Here is a 23030-nt window from a genome sequence, read left to right on the forward strand (position 1 = left end):
TTGTTCACATTTGTTACCTTAATTTAATTATGAATTAACTATTGTACTATAAAGATAGTGCCATTGTGGTTCGTGCGTACTTCTGCCTTCAAATACGTAGTATACAACTGTCCGCAACTTTCATTTATATGCTTCTTGATTGGGTAGGGGTCATTTGGTAGCTAGAGATGGATAAACAAATTAAAAGTTATTCAATGAGATAGTTATTCATTATATATATAGAATAATTTATTTTATTATTATGATAAAAATAATGGATTAAGTAATTCTCGGACTAACTAGTATATTTATGTATTTATTTCGAAATTATTATCCTTCATCTCGTATATTAAATGATTTCTTACATACACGGTGATCATCAATTTGAGTTTGAAGCTGGAGTAGGCACGTTTCCATTGAAATGCTTGCTTCAACAAGGACATTTTAAAAAAAATAATAATTGTTTCTTTTGTTCTACTTTAATTTAATTAGTGTATAATTTTTTTGAAATTATGAGATCTGTTTTAGCAATGACCTTTACTTTTAAATTCATATTAATTATAGATTTGTTATTTTGAATGTTTATAATGTTTGTGTATATTTTATAACTACACTATGAATAAGAAAACAACGATCGATGATGAAAGATATTTTAATTATGGACCTCTTCACATTTGATTTGTGAAAAAAAACAAAAGACATCTACGACCACACAATTATATAGTATAATTTATTACCTCTTGAAATTTATCAAGATTAGTAATATTTATTTTACACTTAATGAGATAAATTAATATTTTAAAAATAAATTTATGAACAAATATTGAGCCCGTACAGAACAGAGCACGTGGTTTTCGTAACTACTCCGTAGTAAACATAATAAACCTTTTACTTTAGCTCAATCATAATTTCTACATATTACCGTAAGGGAAAAATAAATAAATTATATATGATACTATTATCAACAAATCAGAGTGGCGCAGCGGAAGCGTGGTGGGCCCATAACCCACAGGTCCCAGGATCGAAACCTGGCTCTGATAATGAGTAGGCTTCCAGCGTTGCAATTTTTTTGATCCAAATTTGTATCCTCTTACGACGACGTCGTTTCGTTCTTGCCGAAAATGAAAATGAGAAAAAAACCAGATGAGATATTACTATAACGAGAAGAAGGAAACTAAACCCTAGCCTCAGAAACTTCAAAATTCCACAAAATCTCGCGATAAATCAAACAGATCTCTCTCTCTTTTCTGCAACTTCCGTCTTGACGTTATCTCCATGTAAGTTCTTCTCTCTTATTTCTCGTCTATTTTCTCTCTCTATTTCTGTTTTCCCTCTGTTTCGCTGTTCAAAAATGGTAGAAATCAACACCGTACACTCTAGAACTTCCTCATTTCAGCTTGCGAGTTCATCATCAATGGTGACTGCAAATAGTTGTTTTATCTTTTACCTGGAAATTGAACTACGACCGGATGAAGTTCTAATGGTGATTGTTCAGAAATTAACAGTTTGAAATTGATTTAGTTTACTAATTTATGCTGTATCTTCTCTTTGATTTCTAACCGAAACGCTGTTATTGCTTAGGTTTGTGTAGCATCAGTCCACTGCGAAGCGAATCCCTCTATAACATAACTAGTAAGTCTCTGAACTACCTTTTGTTATTTCGATTTGAAAAATCTCTAGAATTATTGTTTTCGTTAATTTGGATTGAGCTTGGAGAATTATCACTCTTCTTCCTGAAGTGAAAATATTCGTTTTAAGTCAATAGTTACAGAATTAAGAGCTTTCATGCTTCCTGAAAGTAATGCAGTACTATATGGGAAAAACTGAATTTATCCATCGCAAGTTATACTTTTTGTTACAATGTTGTACCTGAAATAATGTAGAATCAGAAGTGTGTAGATCTCTAGCCTTAATGAAGCTAGAGCATTATATAGGTCTGTCTTCTCTTTTGTTTGTCCCGTCTTGGGAAGGGAATGAAGCATGATTACAAACTTCAGATAAGCTCAGTCATAAAATTGATTAGTATGATGAAATCTGAAAAAAGAAGAAGAGGGGTATTATGTAGTCTAGGAAAAATTAAGGTTGATTTTCTTTGTTGGTTTAATTTATCACTAGGTGATACATAATCATTAACTCTAGATTGCTGTTTGAATAACTATGTTGCTTGCATCAAGCTTTTATCTCTATCCATTGATCTTCTAATGGTAGTTAAGTCTAAATTTCTTTGATGTAAGAATTTTTTGTCATTTGTTTTCCTTTTTAATTAGAGTTCAAAAGTATTTCGATGTGTGAAAGTGCAAAAACAAAAAAAGTTTTACTTATGAGTAATCATATTTTGGTAGGTAAGTTTGTTGGATGTTAATTGTTGTTGCCTGTTACAAAGTCTCTGAGATGTGTTTCCTATCTAGTAAATGCTGGAAGTAGTACAAGAAAGGACATCTCAAAAGTCATACGCTACAAATGCTGTTCCTTCCATCCTGTTATTGAGGAATGCAAAAGATATACATATATCCAACCCTAAAAATACTAAAAAAAGGAAGAAAGAAAAAAGAGCTAAAAAGGTTTAGTGTCACTCTTATCATTGTGTGGATGATGGAATTTTGTGAATACACAATTACGGAGTTACCTTTTCCTAAAAAAAAAGTTTAGTGTCATACTACAGTAGGTATTATTTATACCGCGCGAAAGAAAGGCACTGCCAAATTGAAATGGAATAAAGTTTGAAGTGATGGATATGTTGCAAGATGAAGAATGAAACAAAGGAACCTTTTTTCGGGGAGGAGGGGATGGTTTTTTGTTGAGGATGAATATGTAGAGCTGAGAACTTGAATGTCCGTAATTGTCCTTTTCTGTCGAGAAATGCCACTATGTCGAAGCAGAAGGGAATAATATGGCTTTTCTTTCCAAGGTCGATTAAGTAAAGGCATCACTTGTTGAATTCAAAAATAAAGCAATCCTATTACAAGGAAGAAAGGACATTGGCATGATTTCCATGATGTATTTCTACCCTAAACGTCCCAGATAATTCATCGAGATTTAATCCAAAAGACTTCTGAATAATTTTTTTTAAAAAAATATACAGATGGGATGAGACTATATTTCTTGAGCAAAGAACAAAACCAAATTTGTTCAAATAGCCCGTCCATAGTAACTGCATATTAAATGTGATCAAAATCATAATATCTTGTTCTGAGCCCCCATATCATTCAATCCTTGCCTTACCGAATGTCAAATATGGTAATCAAAGCTCTGTTTGATGCTTCCCCTTGTTTTGAAAGATAATCTTTAGAAGATAATTAACCTATCAAAAAAAATTGTATGCTTAATTGCACTTCTTCGCCATATAATCAAAAGAAATTTAGTTGATCAGTTTAACAAAATAGAACCTAGTTTTGATTTGGGAATTTTGAATGGACAACACTTTAGCTTCCTTCTTTCTTTTTCGTTCTTTTTACAAGGATTCAAATTGATTTATGGAGTTTTAATGTAGTTGACTGGTGGTAAAATTGCCGTGTGATTTGCTCATGCTGTTTTTCCAATTTAAATGCTGGCAGTTTTTAACACAATGACAATCATTTATAGTGGAGATTTACAAAAGTATCTTGGTATATGATCTAAAGAAGCCTATCCGTACACATCACTTTTAGCTTTGCTAGTGAATCGAGATACATTATTGTTGCATGAGTTGAAGATGATCGGCATATTAAATAGCATTTTTTTGGGGATTATCATTGAAACCTAAGATAATATATACCTACCTTAGTTCAGTTTCAAAAAAATATATACCTACCTTAGTCGCAGATTGACACTTGATCATATCATTGTATTAATTTCAAATCATTAAAGAGATTTCCTGAATGACATTTATGTTTCATTATTGTGCACTGTGTTATAGAATCTTCTTTATCTTAAGAGGGGAAAGAAAACAAAAAGAATAAAGAAAAGCCCATCTTGGATGATTCAGAAATTTATTTTTTGAGCACATAGTCAGAAAATTCTCTAACAGATTTTTTACTGACAGTGGTTCGAGAAAAAGACGTCTGTTGGGAATATGCTGAGAAGTTAGACGGGAATAAAGTGAGGTGTAAATTCTGTCTTAGAATTTTAAATGGTGGCATTAGTAGGTTAAAACACCACTTATCAAGACTTCCCAGTAAAGGTGTGAATCCATGTACTAAGGTCAGGGATGATGTTACTGACAGGGTAAGGGATATAATAGGATCAAAGGAACCTCCTAGTACTAAAAAGCATAAGCTCATTGAGACAAAAGCTCTTGCAAATATCTCTCCGGAAAAACTGCTTTTATCTGTGGAACCAATAACTCCAATTGCAAGAATTTTTCCACCAATTGGGCAGGCTATTTCTTCATCTGGAAATAACCAAGAAAATGCTGAGAGGAGTATTGCATTGTTCTTTTTTGAGAACAAAATTGACTTTGGTGTAGCAAGATCTTCCTCTTACCATCAAATGATTGAGGCAGTAGGGAAGTGTGGCAGTGGGTTTATAGGTCCTTCTCCTGAAACTCTGAAAGCAACATGGTTGGAGAGAATCAAGTCTGAAGTAAGTTTACAGTCAAAAGATGTTGAGAAAGAGTGGGCTATGACAGGTTGCACTTTAATTGCAGAAACATGGACGGACAACAAAATGAAAGCTTTGATCAACTTCTTGGTTTCATCGCCCTCCAGGACTTTTTTCTACAAATCTGTAGATGCATCTTCATATTTTAAGAATCTGAAATGCCTCTCTGAGTTGTTTGATTCAATCATTCAAGATTTTGGACCAGAGAATGTTGTACAGGTAATTGTGGATAATACACTTCACTGCACTGGTATAGTGAACCATATCTTGCAGAACTATGGGAATGTTTTTGTGTCCCCTTGTGCTTCACAGTGTATAAATGCAATTTTAGACGAGTTTTCAAAATTAGATTGGGTAAATAGATGCATTTTACAGGCACAATCAATCTCGAAGTTTATATACAACAATTCTCCATTGCTTGATCTCATGAAAAAGTTCACTGGAGGACAAGAGATCATTAAGACTGGTATCACGAAGTCTGTGTCAAACTTTCTCTCCTTGCAATGTCTATTGAAGCATAGGTCAAGATTGAAAGTTATTTTTAACAGTCCAGAGCTTGCTGCCAATTCTGCTTATACAAACAAATCGCAAAGTGTTAATTGTATCGCAATTCTGGATGACAATGACTTTTGGAGGACAGCTGAAGAGTGTGTTGCTGTTTCTGAACCCTTTCTCAAAGTTATGAGAGAAGTTTCTGGAGGAAAGCCAGCTGTGGGCACTATATATGAACTACTGACCAGAGCAAAGGAATCTATAAGGACATACTATATTATGGATGAAATAAAGTGCAAGACATTTTTAGATATAGTGGATAAGAACTGGAAGAACAACCTCCACTCTCCTCTGCATTCAGCAGCTGCCTTTTTGAATCCTGGCATCCAATATAACCGAGAAGTCAAGTTTCTTGGGTCAATAAAAGAAGATTTTTTCAGAGTGCTGGAGAAGCTGCTACCAACTCCCGAACTGAGGCGAGATATCACTACTCAAATCCTTTTATATACACGTGCATCTGGGATGTTTGGTTGTAATCTGGCGAAGGAAGCAATTGATACTGTTCCTCCAGGTATACTTGAAGCTTTACATTTTTTGCATCCCATTTACATAATTCTACAAACTTAAAGCAATCTAAGAAAAATCTTGTCTGTTTATTCTTCTTTCTTCTCCTTGAGATAGTAGGAACGCTGACCAGCATCTTCTACATTAAAGATATCATAGGTCATGTTTATGTTCCTCGTGTCACACCCCTCTTACACATCCATCGGTCTCTCTCCTCGTCAAGACCTGCCTGAAATCAAGGTCATTTTCTCGCAGTTTTTGCTGACGAGATGAGGTGAGACCTGAACTGTTGACAAGTTAAGTTGTCCTTGGATCGTCGCTTCTATATGAGTTCTTTCCTCTGCAAATTCTGCTTGTTGGTCTTCTATTGTTGCCCTAGCATGCTCCAGGTCTATCTCAGGGTTTGAATGGTGGACTGATAATCTCTCTCCACATTTAGCCATGCTTGCTTATTTGAGCATCTCCACCCCGGCTTTCTGGTCTATGCCTCCCCTTCACGAATCCTTTGGGCGTTGATTCTAGGGGAGCTTGATTATGAAATCATGTTAAGTACCAGCGGTCCACAGTCCACTTCACCTCAGTCACGGTCGGCCACCATATTGTGAAAACCTGAAAGCAAACATTTGGCCCAAACTTTAAGGATTTCGGAGCTCCTAAGAGGTATGTCAGGGAAAAACTCGTATATAAATTCCCGCATCTCCTCGTCTGGGGGTACAGACTGGCGTCGACCGAGTGGTCTCATAATTCTGAGAGGCATATAAGGCTGGACGCCTTGAAACCCCATAAGATTAGAAATAGACGAAAAGAAATGTATATCACCTCTTTTGAGGGGAGTGAGGACCAATGATATACATGTCTTCTTTCTGTCTACTTATCATCTTAATGGGGCTTCGGGTTGTCCAGCCTTGTGTGCCTCTCAGAGTTATGAGAAAACTCGGTTGAAGTTAGCCTATGTCGTCAGTTGAGGATGTGGGCATATATCTATGAGTTCTTCCCCAACATCCCTCTTAGGAGCTCTGAAATCCTTGAAGTCTTGGGCAAATGTTCTGCTCTCAGTTTTCACAACATCGGCCGACCGTGACACTGGTACTTAACATGGTTTCATATTCAACACCCCCTCCCCCCAGGATCAATGCCCAAAGGATTCATGAAGATGAGAATTATGCAAGCATGATTAGACGTGGAGAATGATTACCAGTCAAGGTTCTAGGCTTTAGAGTACTATAGAAGTTGAGTATTCAAACCTTGCTACAGACGAAAGCCTGGTATTTAAGTGTAAAAAGGTTGAAGAGTGGACCCATTATCTGCCGAGTTTCAAACCTTGGTCCTCAAGGATTGCTACCAGTATTTGTTGTGGCTGCTACCCCTTAAGTTAAGTAAAACCATAAGTTGATAAAAAGCAGTTGTACTTGCATGGCAATTCTGCCTCGGAATACATACATATCACTTCCTGCAAGATTAAATATTTGGGGAAGCATTTAAGTTGGTAGAACTTCTCAAATATATGAAAAATGTATTTGCCCCTAAAATTTGGAAGACAACACTAATGATTGGTAAGCATTAACTTGTAGTAAGACTTTGGTACTGGCTTAAAACACAGATTAAGTTGAAATTATATCGAGTTGATCTGTAACTATGGGTCTCCTGTGGACTGCATCAATAGCATGGACATTCTCCAGCATGTCATAAATAACTTTTAATTCTGTTATAGTTTTCTATCCTCTCGTTTGCATCTGATAGATTAAAGAAAAATGACTGCTGACAACACATCATGCTTTTCACACCAAGTTTTCTTCATAGCCTAACTAATTTTCAATGGACTAACGCAACAGAAATGCACTGTAGGTATCTGGTGGGAACAGTATGGTGATGCTGCTCCTACATTACAAAGAGTTGCTATTAAAATACTTAGCCAGGTGTGCAGTACGTTCACTTTTGAGCGACATTGGAGCACATTTCAGCAAATCCATTCTGAGAAGCGCAATAAGATTGATAAGGAAACACTTTTAGACCTTGTTTACATAAATTATAATCTGAAGCTAGCACGGTATTTGGTTTCTAAACCTCCTGAGGAAGATCCTCTCCAACTTGATGACATAGATATGACATCTGAGTGGGTGGAAGAGGCAGAAAATCCTAGTCCAACTCAGTGGCTTGATAGATTTGGTTCAGGTCTGGATGGGAATGACTTGAACACACGACAATTTACTGCTGCAATATTTGGTCCCGGTGACAACATATTTGGTTTGTGATCATGTTGACTGTTCACCCCTTAAATGCACACACATTTAGTCGACATAATTGTGTCTTGGGATTGTATTTTTCTTTCATGTAAATACCTAGTTAGAGGGTGATGTAAATTCCAAATTTCCCTTCGATTGTTCATGTAAAAGGGCAAGCAAGTTTGATGTTCAAAGTTGAATCAATAGATCCAACCTTCCAATGCATTTACACATGATAAACACAGGTGGTGCGCAATGCTCAGCAATGGCAATTGAATATAACTCGACACCGAGGCCACAAAATTGACATGGAAGAAGAATAATCGCTACCAGCCAAATATGTTTATCGCAATCTGTAGCTATCAGTAATGCCAGACATCACTTATTTAAAAGTTAATGCTAGGGCTTATCAGAAAATATCTCATCTGCACACAAGTAAATGGCTAAACATACATTTACAATGGAATTATAATGTATTGACACATTCATTACATTACATGCTCAATAAAATTATTATGATGAATTGCCGAGCAATTGAGCTGCTGCCTTATCTTTATCGTTGTCATTCATCATTAAGGCATCTGCAACACTGTTAGATGAGAATCCCATTTCTTTCAACAGAGTATATCCCTCCACAAATTCCTTGACCTGAAAGAAAGTTGTTGAAGAAATTGTTTAGAAGAGCTAATGAATGGTCACATTTGCTATAGAGACAAGTACTCCTTAATGCTATTGAACAAATTATTATATAACACTTCTCCACTTGACCATGCTGCCATCTCGGCGACAAATTAAAATGTTCATGATTTGCTTTTCAGTAACTAAAATTCAAAATTTGTAAACATTACTGTAAATATTTCCAAAATGGTTTTATGATGCAGACAGTTGCATCATGTTGTACTTTCATGCACTTTCCAGATATGTAAACCCTATTTTCAAAGAAGAATCTAATCATTTACCGATTTCACTACAAAAATTAGTTAAGTTGATTCCTCAGTGAATAAAATTTGAAATTCGACCAAGGACAGGGGATCATAAGAAATGGAAATTCTTGTGGAGAAATGTCTTCACAAAAATTAATTTTAGGTAATTTTGGTATATAACTAATTTGACAATGCTCATATTGCCACATCCAAGCATATATGTAAGAGAAGCATGTAAAGGATATATACCTTGATCGGATTATCTCCATAATTTGCAACTGCTATGGCCACAGCCTCTCTATTGAAACCAGATGTTGCGTATTTGTTCATCATAGGATCTCCAGTGTATCCCTATATTCAAGAAAGAAAAATATATATCCAAGTAAGAAAAGATTCATTCAATTTCAACAAAAAGACCACAGATCAGAATCACATTGAGTTTCTCAACTGCAAAACATTCAATGTAGTACACATTACAAAACTTCCGGGAAAAAGGTTCTAAAAAAAAGCACATGATGTACTCTTGGGAACCAATGCTTAATTATTTTTATACATATATCAAACATTTAAGGAAGCTAACTACCTTTGTCCATAGACTTGATATTCAATAGCCTAAAAAATGTCATCAAATAAATGACATGTTTCAAGACATGATATTTCCTCCTTCGAAACATACAAGCCGTACTTGAATCCAAAAATTCAAAATGAGGGACCCAACTTGAGGATTCACTTGTTACACCAGTTCCCAAAAAGAAAAGGACAAGCCATTATCTCTTTGGCTAAGTAAGGTATGCATAATATTAGAATATGTTGTTTAAAGTTTAAACAGAATAATCCATCACCCATAGGAAGGTTCAACCACCTTGAAAATTCAAAAGTCATGTGCCAACAAAAAGGAAGTATAAGAACTAACACTTGCACTCTTATCCTTGAGTTATACAACACAAAGGAATATTGGTCAAGTTGATACATGTAATGAAGCAAATGAATTTTGGAGATAGATGGAAAGAGTGGAACAGATTCTGCATTTCCACATCAGATTTTTTCATATTGATTAATGGTGATCCTCAAGGTTTCTTCAGGTTTGGAAGGGGATTAAGATAGGGCGATCCTTTATCCCCCTATCTCTTTGGTTTTGTGATGGAGATCTGAAGTTTATTGTTCTGAAAAACAGAGAATTGCAGGAATGGAGAAGAAGAAATGATTCTCACCCATATTTGGTATGTAGATGTTTGTAAAGCTGAAAAAGAACAAAAAGTATTCAATTTTTTTTCAAGAAGAATATCTATTGTATTTAAGAGGGTCATGTTAAGTCTTGATGCAGTTTCTGGGCTGAGAATCACTTTGGCGAAAAGTAGTATGTTCAGCATCAATGCTGAAGACTGTATTGAGGATTTGGCTAATATATCGAGTTGTGAAGTTGACTAGTTCCCTACAGTCTATTTGAGATTACCATTAGGGGTGAAAAGGAAAGATAAAAATATTTGACAAGTAGCAATTGATAGATGTATTAATAAGTTGACCTCATGAAAAAATCGATATCTATCCTTTGGGGGGAGACTTATCCTAGTCAGTAGTGTGCTGGATGGAATGCCAACTTATACAACGTTCCTGTTTCCTATGCCTTCAGCAGTAGAGAAGAAGTTGGATTCCATTAGGAATTAGTTCTTATGGGATGGTAATGCTAATACAGGGAAGATTCATTTTGTAAAGTGGCAAGGTTACAAATGAAAAGAAAGAGGGAGGTTTGGGAGTGAAGAATCTGAAATTACATTACAAGAGTTTATAATCGAAATGGCTATGGATATATAAGTGGTGATTAAATCCGCGAAAACTCAATTAATGTTATTCATGGCAAGAAGGATGGTTGGAAACAATATCCTCCACAATTGCGAAGATCAGGGTTTTTTTTTGGAAGGCATTGTTGGGATGTGGGATGAGTTTTTACAGTAAACTAAATCAGAGGTAGGTAATGAAGTCAGTACTAAATTTTGAGCAGATACTTGAACTGGGAATACAAATTTGAGAGGCAGTAATGCAGATTTATTCAGATGTTTTGTGCTAAAGGATGGCTATGATTCTGATTTTGATTCGATCTTTGGCTGGAATCTAGAATTCAGAAGGAACCTAAATGATTGGGTATTGGAAGCTTTTTATCAACTTACTCCGACTCAACAGTTGGATCCTATTTCAATTGATCAAAATAATGAGGATGGGTTGATTTGGGTGAACAGCAAGGCAAACAGCCTTGACTCAGAATTTGCTGCTTTGCATGACAAGAATACTTGGTCCATCATACCTTTACCTATTGGTAAGAAAGCAATTGGTTGTAGGTGGATGTATAAGATAAAACAAGCCGATGGAAGTGTGGAAAGATACAAAGCCAGGTTAATAGTGAAAGGGTACACTCAACATCATGGCATAGACTACACAGAGACCTTCTACCCAGTTGTTAAAATGACAACTGTGAGGGCATTGATTGCCATTGCTGCAAAGAAACAGTGGGATATATACCAACTTGATGTAAATAGTGCATTTCTCTATGGGGAATCTTAGTAACTCGGTTGGTTGACTACCTGAACTTTCACCTTGTTGGTGAGGGTTCAATTCTCCACATTGTAATCCCCTCTCCATTTCCCCTTCCCCTACCCCCAATTTTATTTATTTTTTTAAAAAAATCTTTAGCTTTTGAAAAATAATCCTAAAAAAAAAGGCTTTTGAAAATTAACTTCGGTTACCCCAAAAGCTTGACCAAACACCCTAGTTTTTAAAAATAAGCATAGTTGGTCTCCCAAAAACTTGGTCAAACAGGCTATAAGTTATTACAACCAAACATCGGATAAAGTTATACCAAATTATATTTTTTTGTAAAACTAAAGTTATAACAAATTATATACATGATTATTTGAATCCACTGTTTGGTTGTAATTGGAATCATGTATAACTTATAGCATGTTTGACCAAGCTTTTGGGAATCCAAAAGTGTGTATTTTAAAAAAGTGATTGGCCAAGCTTTTGGGAGTAGCAAAAGTGATTTTTCAAAAGCTAAAGAAATAATTTTTCCCCAAAAATACCCTGTACATCACACCAAACAATCCTTAAGAGTTTGATGGATTGCTGACAAAGTTTGATGCATAAAACCTAAAATAAATCTAGAGAACCATTCTCATATGTTATTTTTTGGATTATATGGCTAGAAAGAAATAAGGCTTGCTCTAAAGGAAAAAGGACCGGATATTTTAAAATAAAGATTTCTTGTTTGCATAACTTATATTTTTGGTGTAATAGTAGTATGTTAGATAACCTGGATACGTGGATATCTTAAGGGATTACTTGATGTGTTGAAGTTTTTTATGTTGTTGGTTTATTTATTTTTTTGTACCATCTTAGTAGTTTATTGGTACCATCCTAATTAGTTGCTAATGTTCTCTTCACTGCTTTCCTCTTCTCTTTTTTACTTGGATTTGTTGCACTTGAGCCGAGAGTCTTTCAGAAACAATCTCTCTACCTCCACGAGGTAGGGGTAAGGTTAGCGTACACTCTACCCTCCCCAGACCCCACTTGTGAGATCTCACAGCGTATGTTGTTGTTATCTTGGTAGTTTATTGATAAAATTTGACCTTATGCAAATTTGGTTGGAGGGATTCAGCTTGAGGATGAAATGTTGTCTACATGTATCATATTAGCAGCTTCTGTGTCATTATCCCCAAGCTTATTGTGGTTAACAGGAACATGATGTTAAGGAAATGATCATTTACCGGTAGGGTTGCTTATTAGCATCGCTTCAAACATCTAGAAGTTCAATCCAGAGAAAGAGCCTGAACTGATATTAAACTCACGCCACATTTGTTATTGACTATAGAAAAAAGTGAATGAACTGAATGACTGGCAGTGAGCTGCATCTCAAACTCTTCAGTTTCACTTAATTTTTTTGATAAGAAAACCCTAAATTCTTCAGGTCCATTGCAGACTAGGAATCTATAAAGACAAGTATTGGAAGTAATCTCCTACACATTACACAAAATTAAGTGAGTTCCATCTCAATGCTCAAACTACTTTACAGATTTGACCACTCATGCCATATGCCAGAATACAGGTGTCCCAGCTCCACAGCTTGTCTATTTCTTTCGCTTGTTGATGAGCTAATTCTCAACAATTTAAGACTGTTAAAGAAAATACATAGCAATAGAGATCTTCCGATTAACATCTTAGTCTTCATGACCCAATCACCATCCTAGCTGGTTAAAAAAAAGTTTATGGGTGGAAACCAAACTAGTACTCTCTGATTTTCAATTTACACAACTCTCTTTTCATTTTTGCAAGTTCCAAAATGATTATCGTTCCATGTCTATCCAACTTCCAACAATGCACATCCATTAAACTACACAGATTTTAAACTTTGATGTGATGTTTCTCTCTCAAATGAACTTATCCTATTGTTTATCATTATTTCTTCCACTACCACTAATAGTATACATAAGTCAAAATGAATTATGTTAAACACCATGCACAGTCAAGTACCATCATATAAATTGAAATGGAGGGAGCACTTCAGCTAACAATCAACTACACCTCAATTCTAAACTGCGGGTGGGGGCTCTATGAATCTTCGTAAGCCATTTTGCTCTACTCAAGGGTCAAACAAGTGTGGTCCTAGGTGGGTGCATTCCAACAAATTCAGTATTCAGATGATTTATTATATTTAGACATTTTTATTTTACGCTGTGGAATAACCTACACTAATTCTCCATATTTATTCAGATACTGGACTTGCTACGCTTTGAGAAACTCATGTAAGTAGATTTTACATTTTAGTAGGAAAGTTACCAAGATAACAAAAAATGTAAGTACCATGTTAGTTTGTTCTGGCATTCTAGGTGGAAGATTTTCCAGCCCTAGCCTGCTCCAGTTCTGGCTTTCCTTTTCTGCTTCAGCCAAAATCTTTTTCTCAAGGTCAAAATCAAAGTTGAATGTGCTTCGGGGAATTTCTCCCACTTGTGTTGACAATTGAGGCTGCAATAAACCAAAAAGAACCTATTGTTCACACGAAAGATTTAAGCTATGCAACTGATACAATACTAAATCGATACACAAAAGAAATATTAGACGAAAGCAATAATAGAATTGGCCACAGAATTCCTAATTCAAATCTAATTGTTTGATTATTTTATGGATCCAGTTGTCATTTCTTAAGTTGATGAGCAGAGTTATACGTTTCATACCGGAGGTGTAATCCGATATTCAGGTTTTATAGCAACTCTGATGCCAATTCCAGCTGCAAAGGTAGAGTTCAACAGGTGAGAGATCAAAATTCCACTAGTTGAAAAATTGACATCCGAACTTATAACCTACAGCTGACATAAATAAGAGATGGATGAAATACATACTGTTTGAAGATGGAGGAGGGATGTGATGGAAAGGAGGGTTCCGAACACCAGAGTGTTGACCAGGCCTAGGATAGAGTCCGGGAGCTTGTCCGTACATTGGGTGTGGCTGTGGGTTCGGATGTGGATGTGGAGCTCCGGTAGCTGGCCTGCCGTACATCGGCAATTGTGTATCGTAAGGAGGTCCTGTTCTGTTCCTGAAATCGTATTCCATGGCGTTCACTGATTCCGATCAGAACAACAGCAGAATTTGGAAGAGAAGGAAAATGAAGCCGATGCCAGAGGAATCTACTTGAACCCGGAGGTTTGATTTCCGGGCATAACTAGCGGACCTATATCTAAAGGTGGGCTTGCTAATCTATCTTAATTTAACTTCACATGTGTTTATTACATTTAGGAAAGGGATAGTTTCAACTTTCATCAATATACAATAAAGTAAGTATACAATAAATATAGTCATGTTTTCATTTATATAAAAAATAGTTAAAAATTATAAAAATTATATATTGACTATATATTATGAAATATTCGAAAAGTTGAATACAATTTACGTATACCTGAATTATACGCTGATTATATATTATGATACACTTACTATAAATAAAGTATACATTAATAGTTCAATTTTGACAAATTCTAAATCTCCTTTAAACAGTCTAAAATTTAGATATGAAATACTCTCGATGTTTCCACTCTTTAATTTATAACTTGCTCATAACAATTCACGTTTGCAGTATATTGAAATTTGAAGAAGAAAAAGAAGAAGAGGCAGGGAGAGGAAGAGGAGGACGGAGAATAAGAAGACGAAGAAAGAAAGGTTATGCGTAGGGGTGGATAAAATTGAACCACCAATAAATCGAATCGAAAAAAATGTTATTGGGTTATGGGTTAAAGGGTTTTTAATGGTTTTATAAAAAAAATTATTGGGTTATCGGTTTTTAGTATTGGGTTATTCGGTAAACTGACAACCCATTAAAAGGATAATAATTTACTACTATACCCTTCATAAATATTAAATATTAATAATTTATCATAACTAGACACTATATCAGTACTCTACACTACGGTCTACACACTTCACACGTCACAGTCCTTCTACTTCACATTAGAAATTCCATATTATGTTTGGGTTGTAACATGTAATTGTTGCCTTCGTACTACATCTACTCTTATTGATGCAATTTTTCATTATATTTCTTGTTTCACTATATCAAAGCACTTACAACTTATTTGTTGGTCTCATTGTATCGCGTCAAATTGTTAGAGAAGTGAGAAATCATATATTTATTTTATGAGCATTTTCTTATTGGGTAAACTGAAAACCGAACCGTTAATGACCAAAAACTGATAAACTGAAAACCGATATAGAATATCTTATTGGTTTATTATTGGTTTAGCTTATTTAAAAACCAAAAATCAATAAACCGAACCGATAATACATAAATCAAACCGAATAGACCGATGCACACCCCTTTGCGAAAAAATATGGCCGTGGTCATTTTAGGTTAATTTTTATAAAATAAGCTAAGAAAATAATAAGTAAAGTTTATAGGTTGACTTTTTGCATAATTTTTCCTTAAGAAAAAAAGTTAATTTTCCTGAACTATTTAAACGAAATAGTTTTCCCCTTTATTACATTTTTTACAAAAGATGTCCTTACAAATAATCAAGTAGTTAAGAAAATGTCCTAGTCGGCGTGGCTAGCCAAATATGCTCCTACAAACGGTTGCTCAGTTTGAATGAGAAAAGGTCATGGTACTCTCAAACTATTTGAAATAGGACAATTTTATCATTAGTTCCCAATAGTTCATTCAAAAATTTAGAACCAATAAAACTGGCCCTCTACTCTTTTTTCAATAGATTATATCCATAACAATTTGCTTATTTTATTTGTTTGTAATAGCATAATGAGTGATGAGTCGGTATTATATTCTTGTTTAGTTCAACTTTTTTGGAATTTTTTCCCTATTGTCAACTCAGAAAAGATATATCTGATTTATCATATAGCATAAAACTAAATTGAATACCTAATATGAATACAAATTCGTGCTCAAATGAATTTAAACCATCTCAATACTTTCACTTTATTAACCTATTACAAGTAACGTTCTCTTTCAAAGGTCTCCATATCAAGAAAAAAAGTGTTTCTCTTTCTGTTCACACATGACAATGACCAAGAAGAAACTGCTCTCACATCTTTTTTTCCAGAAAAAACGTATGAAATATTATTGGTGCGAGTCAATTTTAGCAAAACCAAACTTCAATATAAGGTGAATGTGAAGGACACTGATTTGTTAGCAAATAGTGTTAGCTCGCAGCCGCTTCACACTCACTATAAGCTATAGACAAACACAATTTTATAAAATGGTTGACGATTCAGAAACAAGCAACTAAAAATGAAAAAAAGATATACATATAAAAGGTCATTTTCTTTGGCGAAATTCCATCTACATGAACTATTCAGTCTTCACTATAGGAAGTACATTATCCTAAAATTCACACATGTATCCCGTATCCCCCCCTTTTGCTTCTCAAAGAATAAGCAATGAACGTATCTTAATATGGTAAAATTAGCGTCTGACCCTGACAAGCCTACGGGTTGGGGCTAAATGCCCCGACTTCCTAAAGAATGGACGCACATACATCAGATGTATTATGATTTATGGGTTATTTACATAGGAAAAGAATCCTCACAATTCTAGCAGCTCCGCGATCTACATATGTTTTCTGATTAAGGAATGAACTTCAGAAGAGCCCCCTGACAGAGATGCGTTACCAAAAACCCACTGTCATGAAACAATGCTAGCAATTGTGAAGCAAGGGAATCAACAAACATGCGCCACTCTGAATATCTCTTGAACCTTCCAGTCAAGTTAAATCACACTCCTGAACAAATGGCTCCTGCAAAACACATCACAGGTTACATCAAGGAGTCCAGTGACTTGGTCCATGAAAAGCAATTCATTCCACTTCCCGTGGTCCAGCAAACTCATAGATTAATAGTCAGTTAACTAATGGGATATTGTGTAGGACATCATGAATTAATCTGTCCAAGAAGGTTGTGCTGGTATAAAGAAAGAGATATAAAGAGACCTGATGACCAAGACGAGCAGCAAAACTTCCTGTCATCTACATGTTTGACATCGGCACCAATAAACCAGGACCCAACACTGACATCATCATGTGCATAAGTACGGAGTAGGGATCTGCAATTCAAGTCGGGGCTTACTTTTCTTAATGTCAATCCACATTCCATAGTTCTTAATGCAATGGAATGAGAACTCACCTATTTATAGAAATGTATCGAGCCAATGCTTGGGATATTACAAACAGCTCTGTAGAAGCATGACGAAAGTACCTAAAAGAAAAGAAGCAATGTATGAACTTTGCCATTTTTTATAATAAATAAATAACGCATATTCCAACAAAACCGAATGTATTAGCAAAACATGAAACAGACAAAATACGTTGGTATAGAGAAGGGCAAAAAATTAGATTTGCATTATAGCAATTATGGTACTTGAAAGTTGGCTTCAGCTTCCAGGAAAGACCACGATTAAGCTCCTGAAGCTACGATTTTTGTGAATGGTTATCGGCATCAATGACTTTTTGCATTTTTTTTTCAAGTATGATTTTTATGCATCTTTATACATATAACCCCCCTTTCTATATATTTATTTTTTGGTTTGGGAGGAAAGATGGCTTCCAAAGCTCTTATGAGAATCTCCAAATTTAGAGAAGACACAACTACTCATAAACTCTGTTAAAAACAGGTGACTGGCAACTATGATAATTGTGATATGACGAAATGTGATTCTTGTTGATTTGAAAATTTTGGCCTCCCAAAAAGATCAGGTAACTGGAAAGGTCATATCTGCAGTCTAGCTCCATGTGAAACATGCAGCAGAGCAAGAGAAGTTCTAACAAAAAAGACATCAATCCTCTTTCAGTTATACTGAGCCTTCGTCGTATAAGGTAACAGAAAATAAATTAAAACTCGTGTAACACAGAGACAGGTAAATGCACTTCCTTAAGGACACCAGAGACTTACGTTTTTCCATCTCCAAATTTCCACCAATCTGGTTCATACCATTTGTGGCCCCTGTCAAATCAAACAAAGACTTGATCATATTCATAAAACATGACCTCCTCAAGCATTTTCATGAAACTATTTCAGTTCCGATGAATATTATCAAGTCCTAATATCAATAAGTCAAGTTGTTCGGTGACACTCACTGTTCAGAGAAAACTTCGCCTGATTTCATGCACCCAATATATACACGAGGGTCACTCAAATACGACGCAAGTGTATTTCCCAAGGAATCTGCACAATCGTCACAGGTTATTGAATCTATACATTAACTTGTTGGCAGATGCCAAAAACAAGTAATTGCATTGGAATTGGAAAAAATCTTTAGTGGGTCGCGGTAGTTAGCTAATAGTGCTTGCTTATCCTTGTACATACCAAGGTTTACAAAGACATTGTCATTGACTTTTGCATAATAATCGGCAGTCCAGCTGTCTGCTGCATGTGCAAAAAATAGCTTTGTTTTCTTGGAGAGTTCTTCCGGAGCCTCAACATGATTTTCCTGTCCAAACAAATGACATTATCAGCTAAACTCTACTGTGCTGGCTGAACTTTCTCAAGCTGGAAATACGAATTGGGGATTAAAAGCAAAATCTTTTGGTTCGGACTTGTGGAAAAAGCATGTGCAAATTAAGGGAAATAAAAGTTGCTTCATGCTAATGGGGCAAGTATGTTTTCTATTGTGGTTCACCTTCATATTTTTTGTGGTCCATATCATACCAGTTATAGCAGTCCTAGGGAATTCATGTTATCTATGTTGAACATTGATCTGTTCATATCTGAATTGAACAACTAAATCAAGGAGAATGAGTTCATCTCGAGAAAATCTTTGATGCTGCCCAGTATGTGATGAAAATATTTCATTCCAGTGGATATATTAATTTAACAACTCATAAGACACAAGAATAAAAAATAATATAGTACTAGTTTAACAACTCACTAGGATAAAAAAATCGTTAGTTTGACTGTTTTCACTGTCAATGCTCCTGTCCAAGCTGTCTCCACGATTAGCACTGCAAATTGAGGTGCAAGGGAATGAAACCAATATGCAAATACTCACAACAATAGAAGTAACCATAAGAAAATACCTTCTGCCAATGACAAAACGTGCAACAATGCCCTTCTTTTCCTCCATTTTTTTCAAAGCTGCACTTGGATGTAGGCAAATATGTGAGAAGATGCTCATGGTTCTAAACCTCATGGACAATGACTTGAAAATCTTCCATAAAATTTCTAATAATTACTCTTAAGTCAAACTAAAAGTGTTGAAATCATAAGATGAGTTCCCCACACAGAAACAAATTTCTTCCTCCATCATGAATCCAGTAACCCACCTCTTGTTCTATGTCATCTCAAAAAAGTTTCCATGTAACTTAAAAAAACAAGTTCTAGCTTGTTATATGATGAAACCATAAATAAGAAATTTAAAAAAAGAAAAAAGGGAAACTACACTGGTGTAGTTATCCACTTCTCAATTCGGCGTTTGATTATATTCTTGAAAATTTGGAAAGCCAATAGGAAATTCCACATCTCCCACCCACTTCTCCTCTCATGTAAAGATTAAACAAATGTCCATTTTCATTTATCCTCTTTATAGTATTCCTAAGATAAGTTGTGGTATTCCATTCCTAGTGGAGGGGTAATAAGAACAATAATATGAGAATCCAGACAGACATCATGATCATGTGAAGAACGAAAAATAAATTATTAAAATGTCATAATAACTGATACTCTACCAGTTGACATCCATGCCTTCCTTATAGCATCTCTATCATTTTTGCGCCCAAAACTTGTGAAAATTCCTATTACTATTACTGGACCCTTTTCAGGAGTTTTCGACATATCTGATGATTGTTTGGAGATGAATCCTTCCTGTCTAGCAGCTGTCAGTTCCATTTCTAGGGCAGATAGTTTCTTCCTTTGCTCCCTAATAACCAAACATTCTTAATTAAACTAGTAATTTTTTGTTATAAACACAAATTGAAAGGGGAAGATTTTTGAACCTGCACTCTATGATTTTTAATGTGTCTGCAACAGATATTGCAGAGTGTCCCTGGAAATTAATCAGAAATATTAATTTCCTCACAAAAAAATTTAAAATTGAGCATTTGCTCAAGAATGGACGTCAATCTATGTAGGAGAACATTTACTGATTTCACCGCAATCCAAAGAAGAGGACTGCATATCTATTGCTAGATATTACTGCATAGAATGTCAAACCTAACACAGACGAAAAAGGGACTTTTCTTTGAATTTTACATTTGAAGTTTGAACGCTGATCACGTAGGCAGTAGGACAATAATGATACTTCTTTTCACAAGCCTCCCAGCGATCAGCTAAATGATACATGTGTCAGAAAACTATTCTTATGCAACCAAATTGAGATTACAGCTCAAAGTTTACATCAAAATTGAGGGTCTGCTCGAGAATGCAGGTTAACTGTTAGTAGTAGTACTGTCTTCATTGTCCAGAGAGGAAATCTGCATAGAGGTTGTTGTATATATTACTGCATAAAATCCCAAACCTAATTAAAGCAGTGAAACTCTTTCTCTAAATTTTACATGTCGAACACAAATCACATTGGACAACAGTGATTGTTCAACACAAGCTTCCAACTAATCTACCATATGATACGTTTCCGCTATAAATTCTTCTGATTTTCACATACTCAACCGTGGATATGGTAGTTGATGCAACCACAAACACATATACTCAGCTTGAACCATATGAATAATTTAGATTCATTAACCTCACATAGGGAGTATTCGAATCTAAATTAATAATTTTACATATTAAATGACTACACATACAAAATTTAGACCAAAGTTATTGGGTTCTACTGAACCCGTACCTTATCTCCGGCTCCTCCCCCTCATACTAAGTTTGCACTCACTGCTACAAACTAATAGCCATGTTTAATGGTAATCCATACCCACTGAATTAAGATCCTGGATCGGCCAAGTGGATCCAAAATTAAAAACCGTTACATTGACAAACCATAACCGAAAAGGGATACAATAATACAACTCAGATCAATCCAAGCAAAAACCAAATCACTCAAAAGGAGAGACAAGATCATACATACCTGACCGGTTATTCTATCCAGCTCTTTCGTGAAGTAAACTCTGTTTTGTGCATCTTGCCACAACCTGTAGCATTAAAAAACGAAGTTAAACCAGATCACTTATGAAAAACGTTTTTAACAGAGTAACTCGCCGGAGTTAGAAAACGAAACTCACCGCCCGGCGACATAGAGGGAAGCCATGGCAGCAAACATAGCAAGCATGAGTGATGAGATTGGGGATCGCATCCCCATAGCTGAGAACCGGGCATTGGATCCCCGGCTCTGCATTTTCTCCTTCTTCTTCTCAAATCTCAATCCAGGAATTCTGACTCAGTGCGATTTCAGTTAGCGTCACGGTGAAGGGAAGTTTTCAGTTCCGGTTTATGAATTTCAGAGCCAAATGGGACGTTATGTACAGAATTGGGAATTTAGGTGTAGGCGGGTCCCATTCGGATCTATATTTCGTTTCTGGATTGGAATCTCCATTATTACGATTGCTTGAATGAAAAGAATTCCCTCTCATCTGAAATTATTGCCTCATTTTAGTCGTTTCGACAGTATAATTAATGTAAAAGTGTGTTTTGTTTTAACATCAACAACTATCGAGTTCTAAATATGTTAGATTTGTTATAAATGTGGATGTTCATTTTAAGTTTATTGAATAAATTTGTAAATTGAATAAGTTCGCACAAACAAGATAACTTGGAAATAGATTAAACAAGCAGATAGCTTTTGCAACAATTTTTGTTTTTTCTATAAATAGATACTGAATTCGATTTATTGAGTAAATTTCCTAAATAATTACATATTGAGAAATTATCTAAAAATATCATACACAATAAAAAACATCTTTCTCTTTCCTAGTAGCATAACATGTCACAGTACTTTAACAATAAATTTCTTAACACCTTTAATTAATTAATATTTTATACTCAATAAAAAATCACTACATTTCCATATATTTTATGTTAATAACTATTTTAAAAGGGTATACAAATAAAAATTCTCAAAGAGTTCAACTAAAATCATGTTTGAATTGATTTATTTCAATTGTTTTCAAGCTTAAATAGTTTCTAAGCATATTTGAAATATTTAGCTTAAAAATAAGTGGTTTTAAGTAATTATTTTAAGCAAAAGATAAAAATAAATCAACTATCATAAGTTAAAATTCCTAACTTATAATTAAGAGCTATAAACCTATTCAAACACGCTATAAAATTGATGGATTATTGAGATTACCACATTAGAACTTTCCTTCGCTTGATTTATGCTTATGTCCCTTTTTAGGTGATCATTTAGATTTATTCATATTTTAAATTTTTTTTTGCATATATAACCTTTAGAAATTATCTTTCCATAATATTATATTCAGTATAACGTTTAACGTTTGTTTACATACTACCTTACATATAAAGTATTAAGTTGTTGTCCAACATTTGTAATAATGTATATAATTTAAGATTGTGATCTAATAATTTGCTCAAAACGAATCTTTAGGCCGTCATCTAAAATGTTCCAAGAAATGAATAATTTTCTTCTTTCCTTTTTGGGATTCAGTCAAGCGGGCTGAAAATGAAAATCTTTCAGATTGAGGGTAAGCCCACTTAGCAAAATTCACTTGAATCTTGTATCCAATTACTTCCCCAAATATCCATATCTTAGTAAAGAGTTTAAAAATGGGTTGAAATTGGAGATTGAATTGGGCTCAATTGAGGATTCTCTTAAAATGGGTTGGGC

The 23030-nt window shown here is 35.0% G+C and overlaps 3 protein-coding genes and 1 non-coding gene across 6 annotated transcripts; 2 read left to right on the forward strand and 2 right to left on the reverse strand.

Moving 5' to 3' along the window:
* The first annotated feature begins 947 nt into the window (after window positions 1–947).
* On the forward strand, window positions 948–1019 carry TRNAM-CAU (transfer RNA methionine (anticodon CAU)). Its single transcript has one exon. It is a non-coding gene; the product is annotated as a tRNA-Met (tRNA).
* Window positions 1020–1123: 104 nt separating this feature from the next.
* Window positions 1124–8041, forward strand: LOC102593027 (uncharacterized). 3 transcript variants are annotated; one of them, XM_015310148.1, is made up of 5 exons: window positions 1124–1256; window positions 1561–1611; window positions 4001–4776; window positions 4933–5620; window positions 7459–8041. In XM_015310148.1, coding segments are annotated over exons 2-5 (1872 nt in total). In that variant the 5' UTR covers window positions 1124–1256; window positions 1561–1610; the 3' UTR covers window positions 7866–8041. The 3 variants fall into 3 exon arrangements, with proteins under 3 accessions (XP_015165634.1, XP_006350604.1, XP_006350605.1); XM_006350542.2 differs by having other exon boundaries at window positions 4001–5620; XM_006350543.2 differs by lacking the exon at window positions 1124–1256 and adding an exon at window positions 1266–1462 and having other exon boundaries at window positions 4001–5620.
* Window positions 8042–8195: 154 nt separating this feature from the next.
* On the reverse strand, window positions 8196–14528 carry LOC102593582 (uncharacterized). The gene is made up of 5 exons (XM_006350544.2): window positions 14146–14528; window positions 13981–14033; window positions 13610–13771; window positions 9008–9109; window positions 8196–8483 (listed from the first exon to the last, which is right to left on the reverse strand). Exons 1-5 carry the CDS (start codon window positions 14354–14356, stop codon window positions 8349–8351), a joined length of 663 nt encoding a protein of 220 aa, XP_006350606.1. The 5' UTR covers window positions 14357–14528; the 3' UTR covers window positions 8196–8348.
* A 2005-nt stretch (window positions 14529–16533) lies between these two features.
* On the reverse strand, window positions 16534–21859 carry LOC102593903 (probable beta-1,3-galactosyltransferase 11). The gene is made up of 12 exons (XM_006350545.2): window positions 21469–21859; window positions 21315–21378; window positions 20233–20282; window positions 19966–20156; window positions 19318–19375; window positions 19170–19242; window positions 18608–18731; window positions 18379–18466; window positions 18194–18244; window positions 17429–17500; window positions 17236–17348; window positions 16534–17043 (listed from the first exon to the last, which is right to left on the reverse strand). Exons 1-12 carry the CDS (start codon window positions 21579–21581, stop codon window positions 17021–17023), a joined length of 1020 nt encoding a protein of 339 aa, XP_006350607.1. The 5' UTR covers window positions 21582–21859; the 3' UTR covers window positions 16534–17020.
* Window positions 21860–23030: the final 1171 nt, after the last annotated feature.

Source organism: Solanum tuberosum, unplaced genomic scaffold (assembly GCF_000226075.1).
Source record: "Solanum tuberosum cultivar DM 1-3 516 R44 unplaced genomic scaffold, SolTub_3.0 scf00126, whole genome shotgun sequence".
In the NCBI taxonomy this organism is placed as follows: domain Eukaryota; kingdom Viridiplantae; phylum Streptophyta; class Magnoliopsida; order Solanales; family Solanaceae; genus Solanum; species Solanum tuberosum.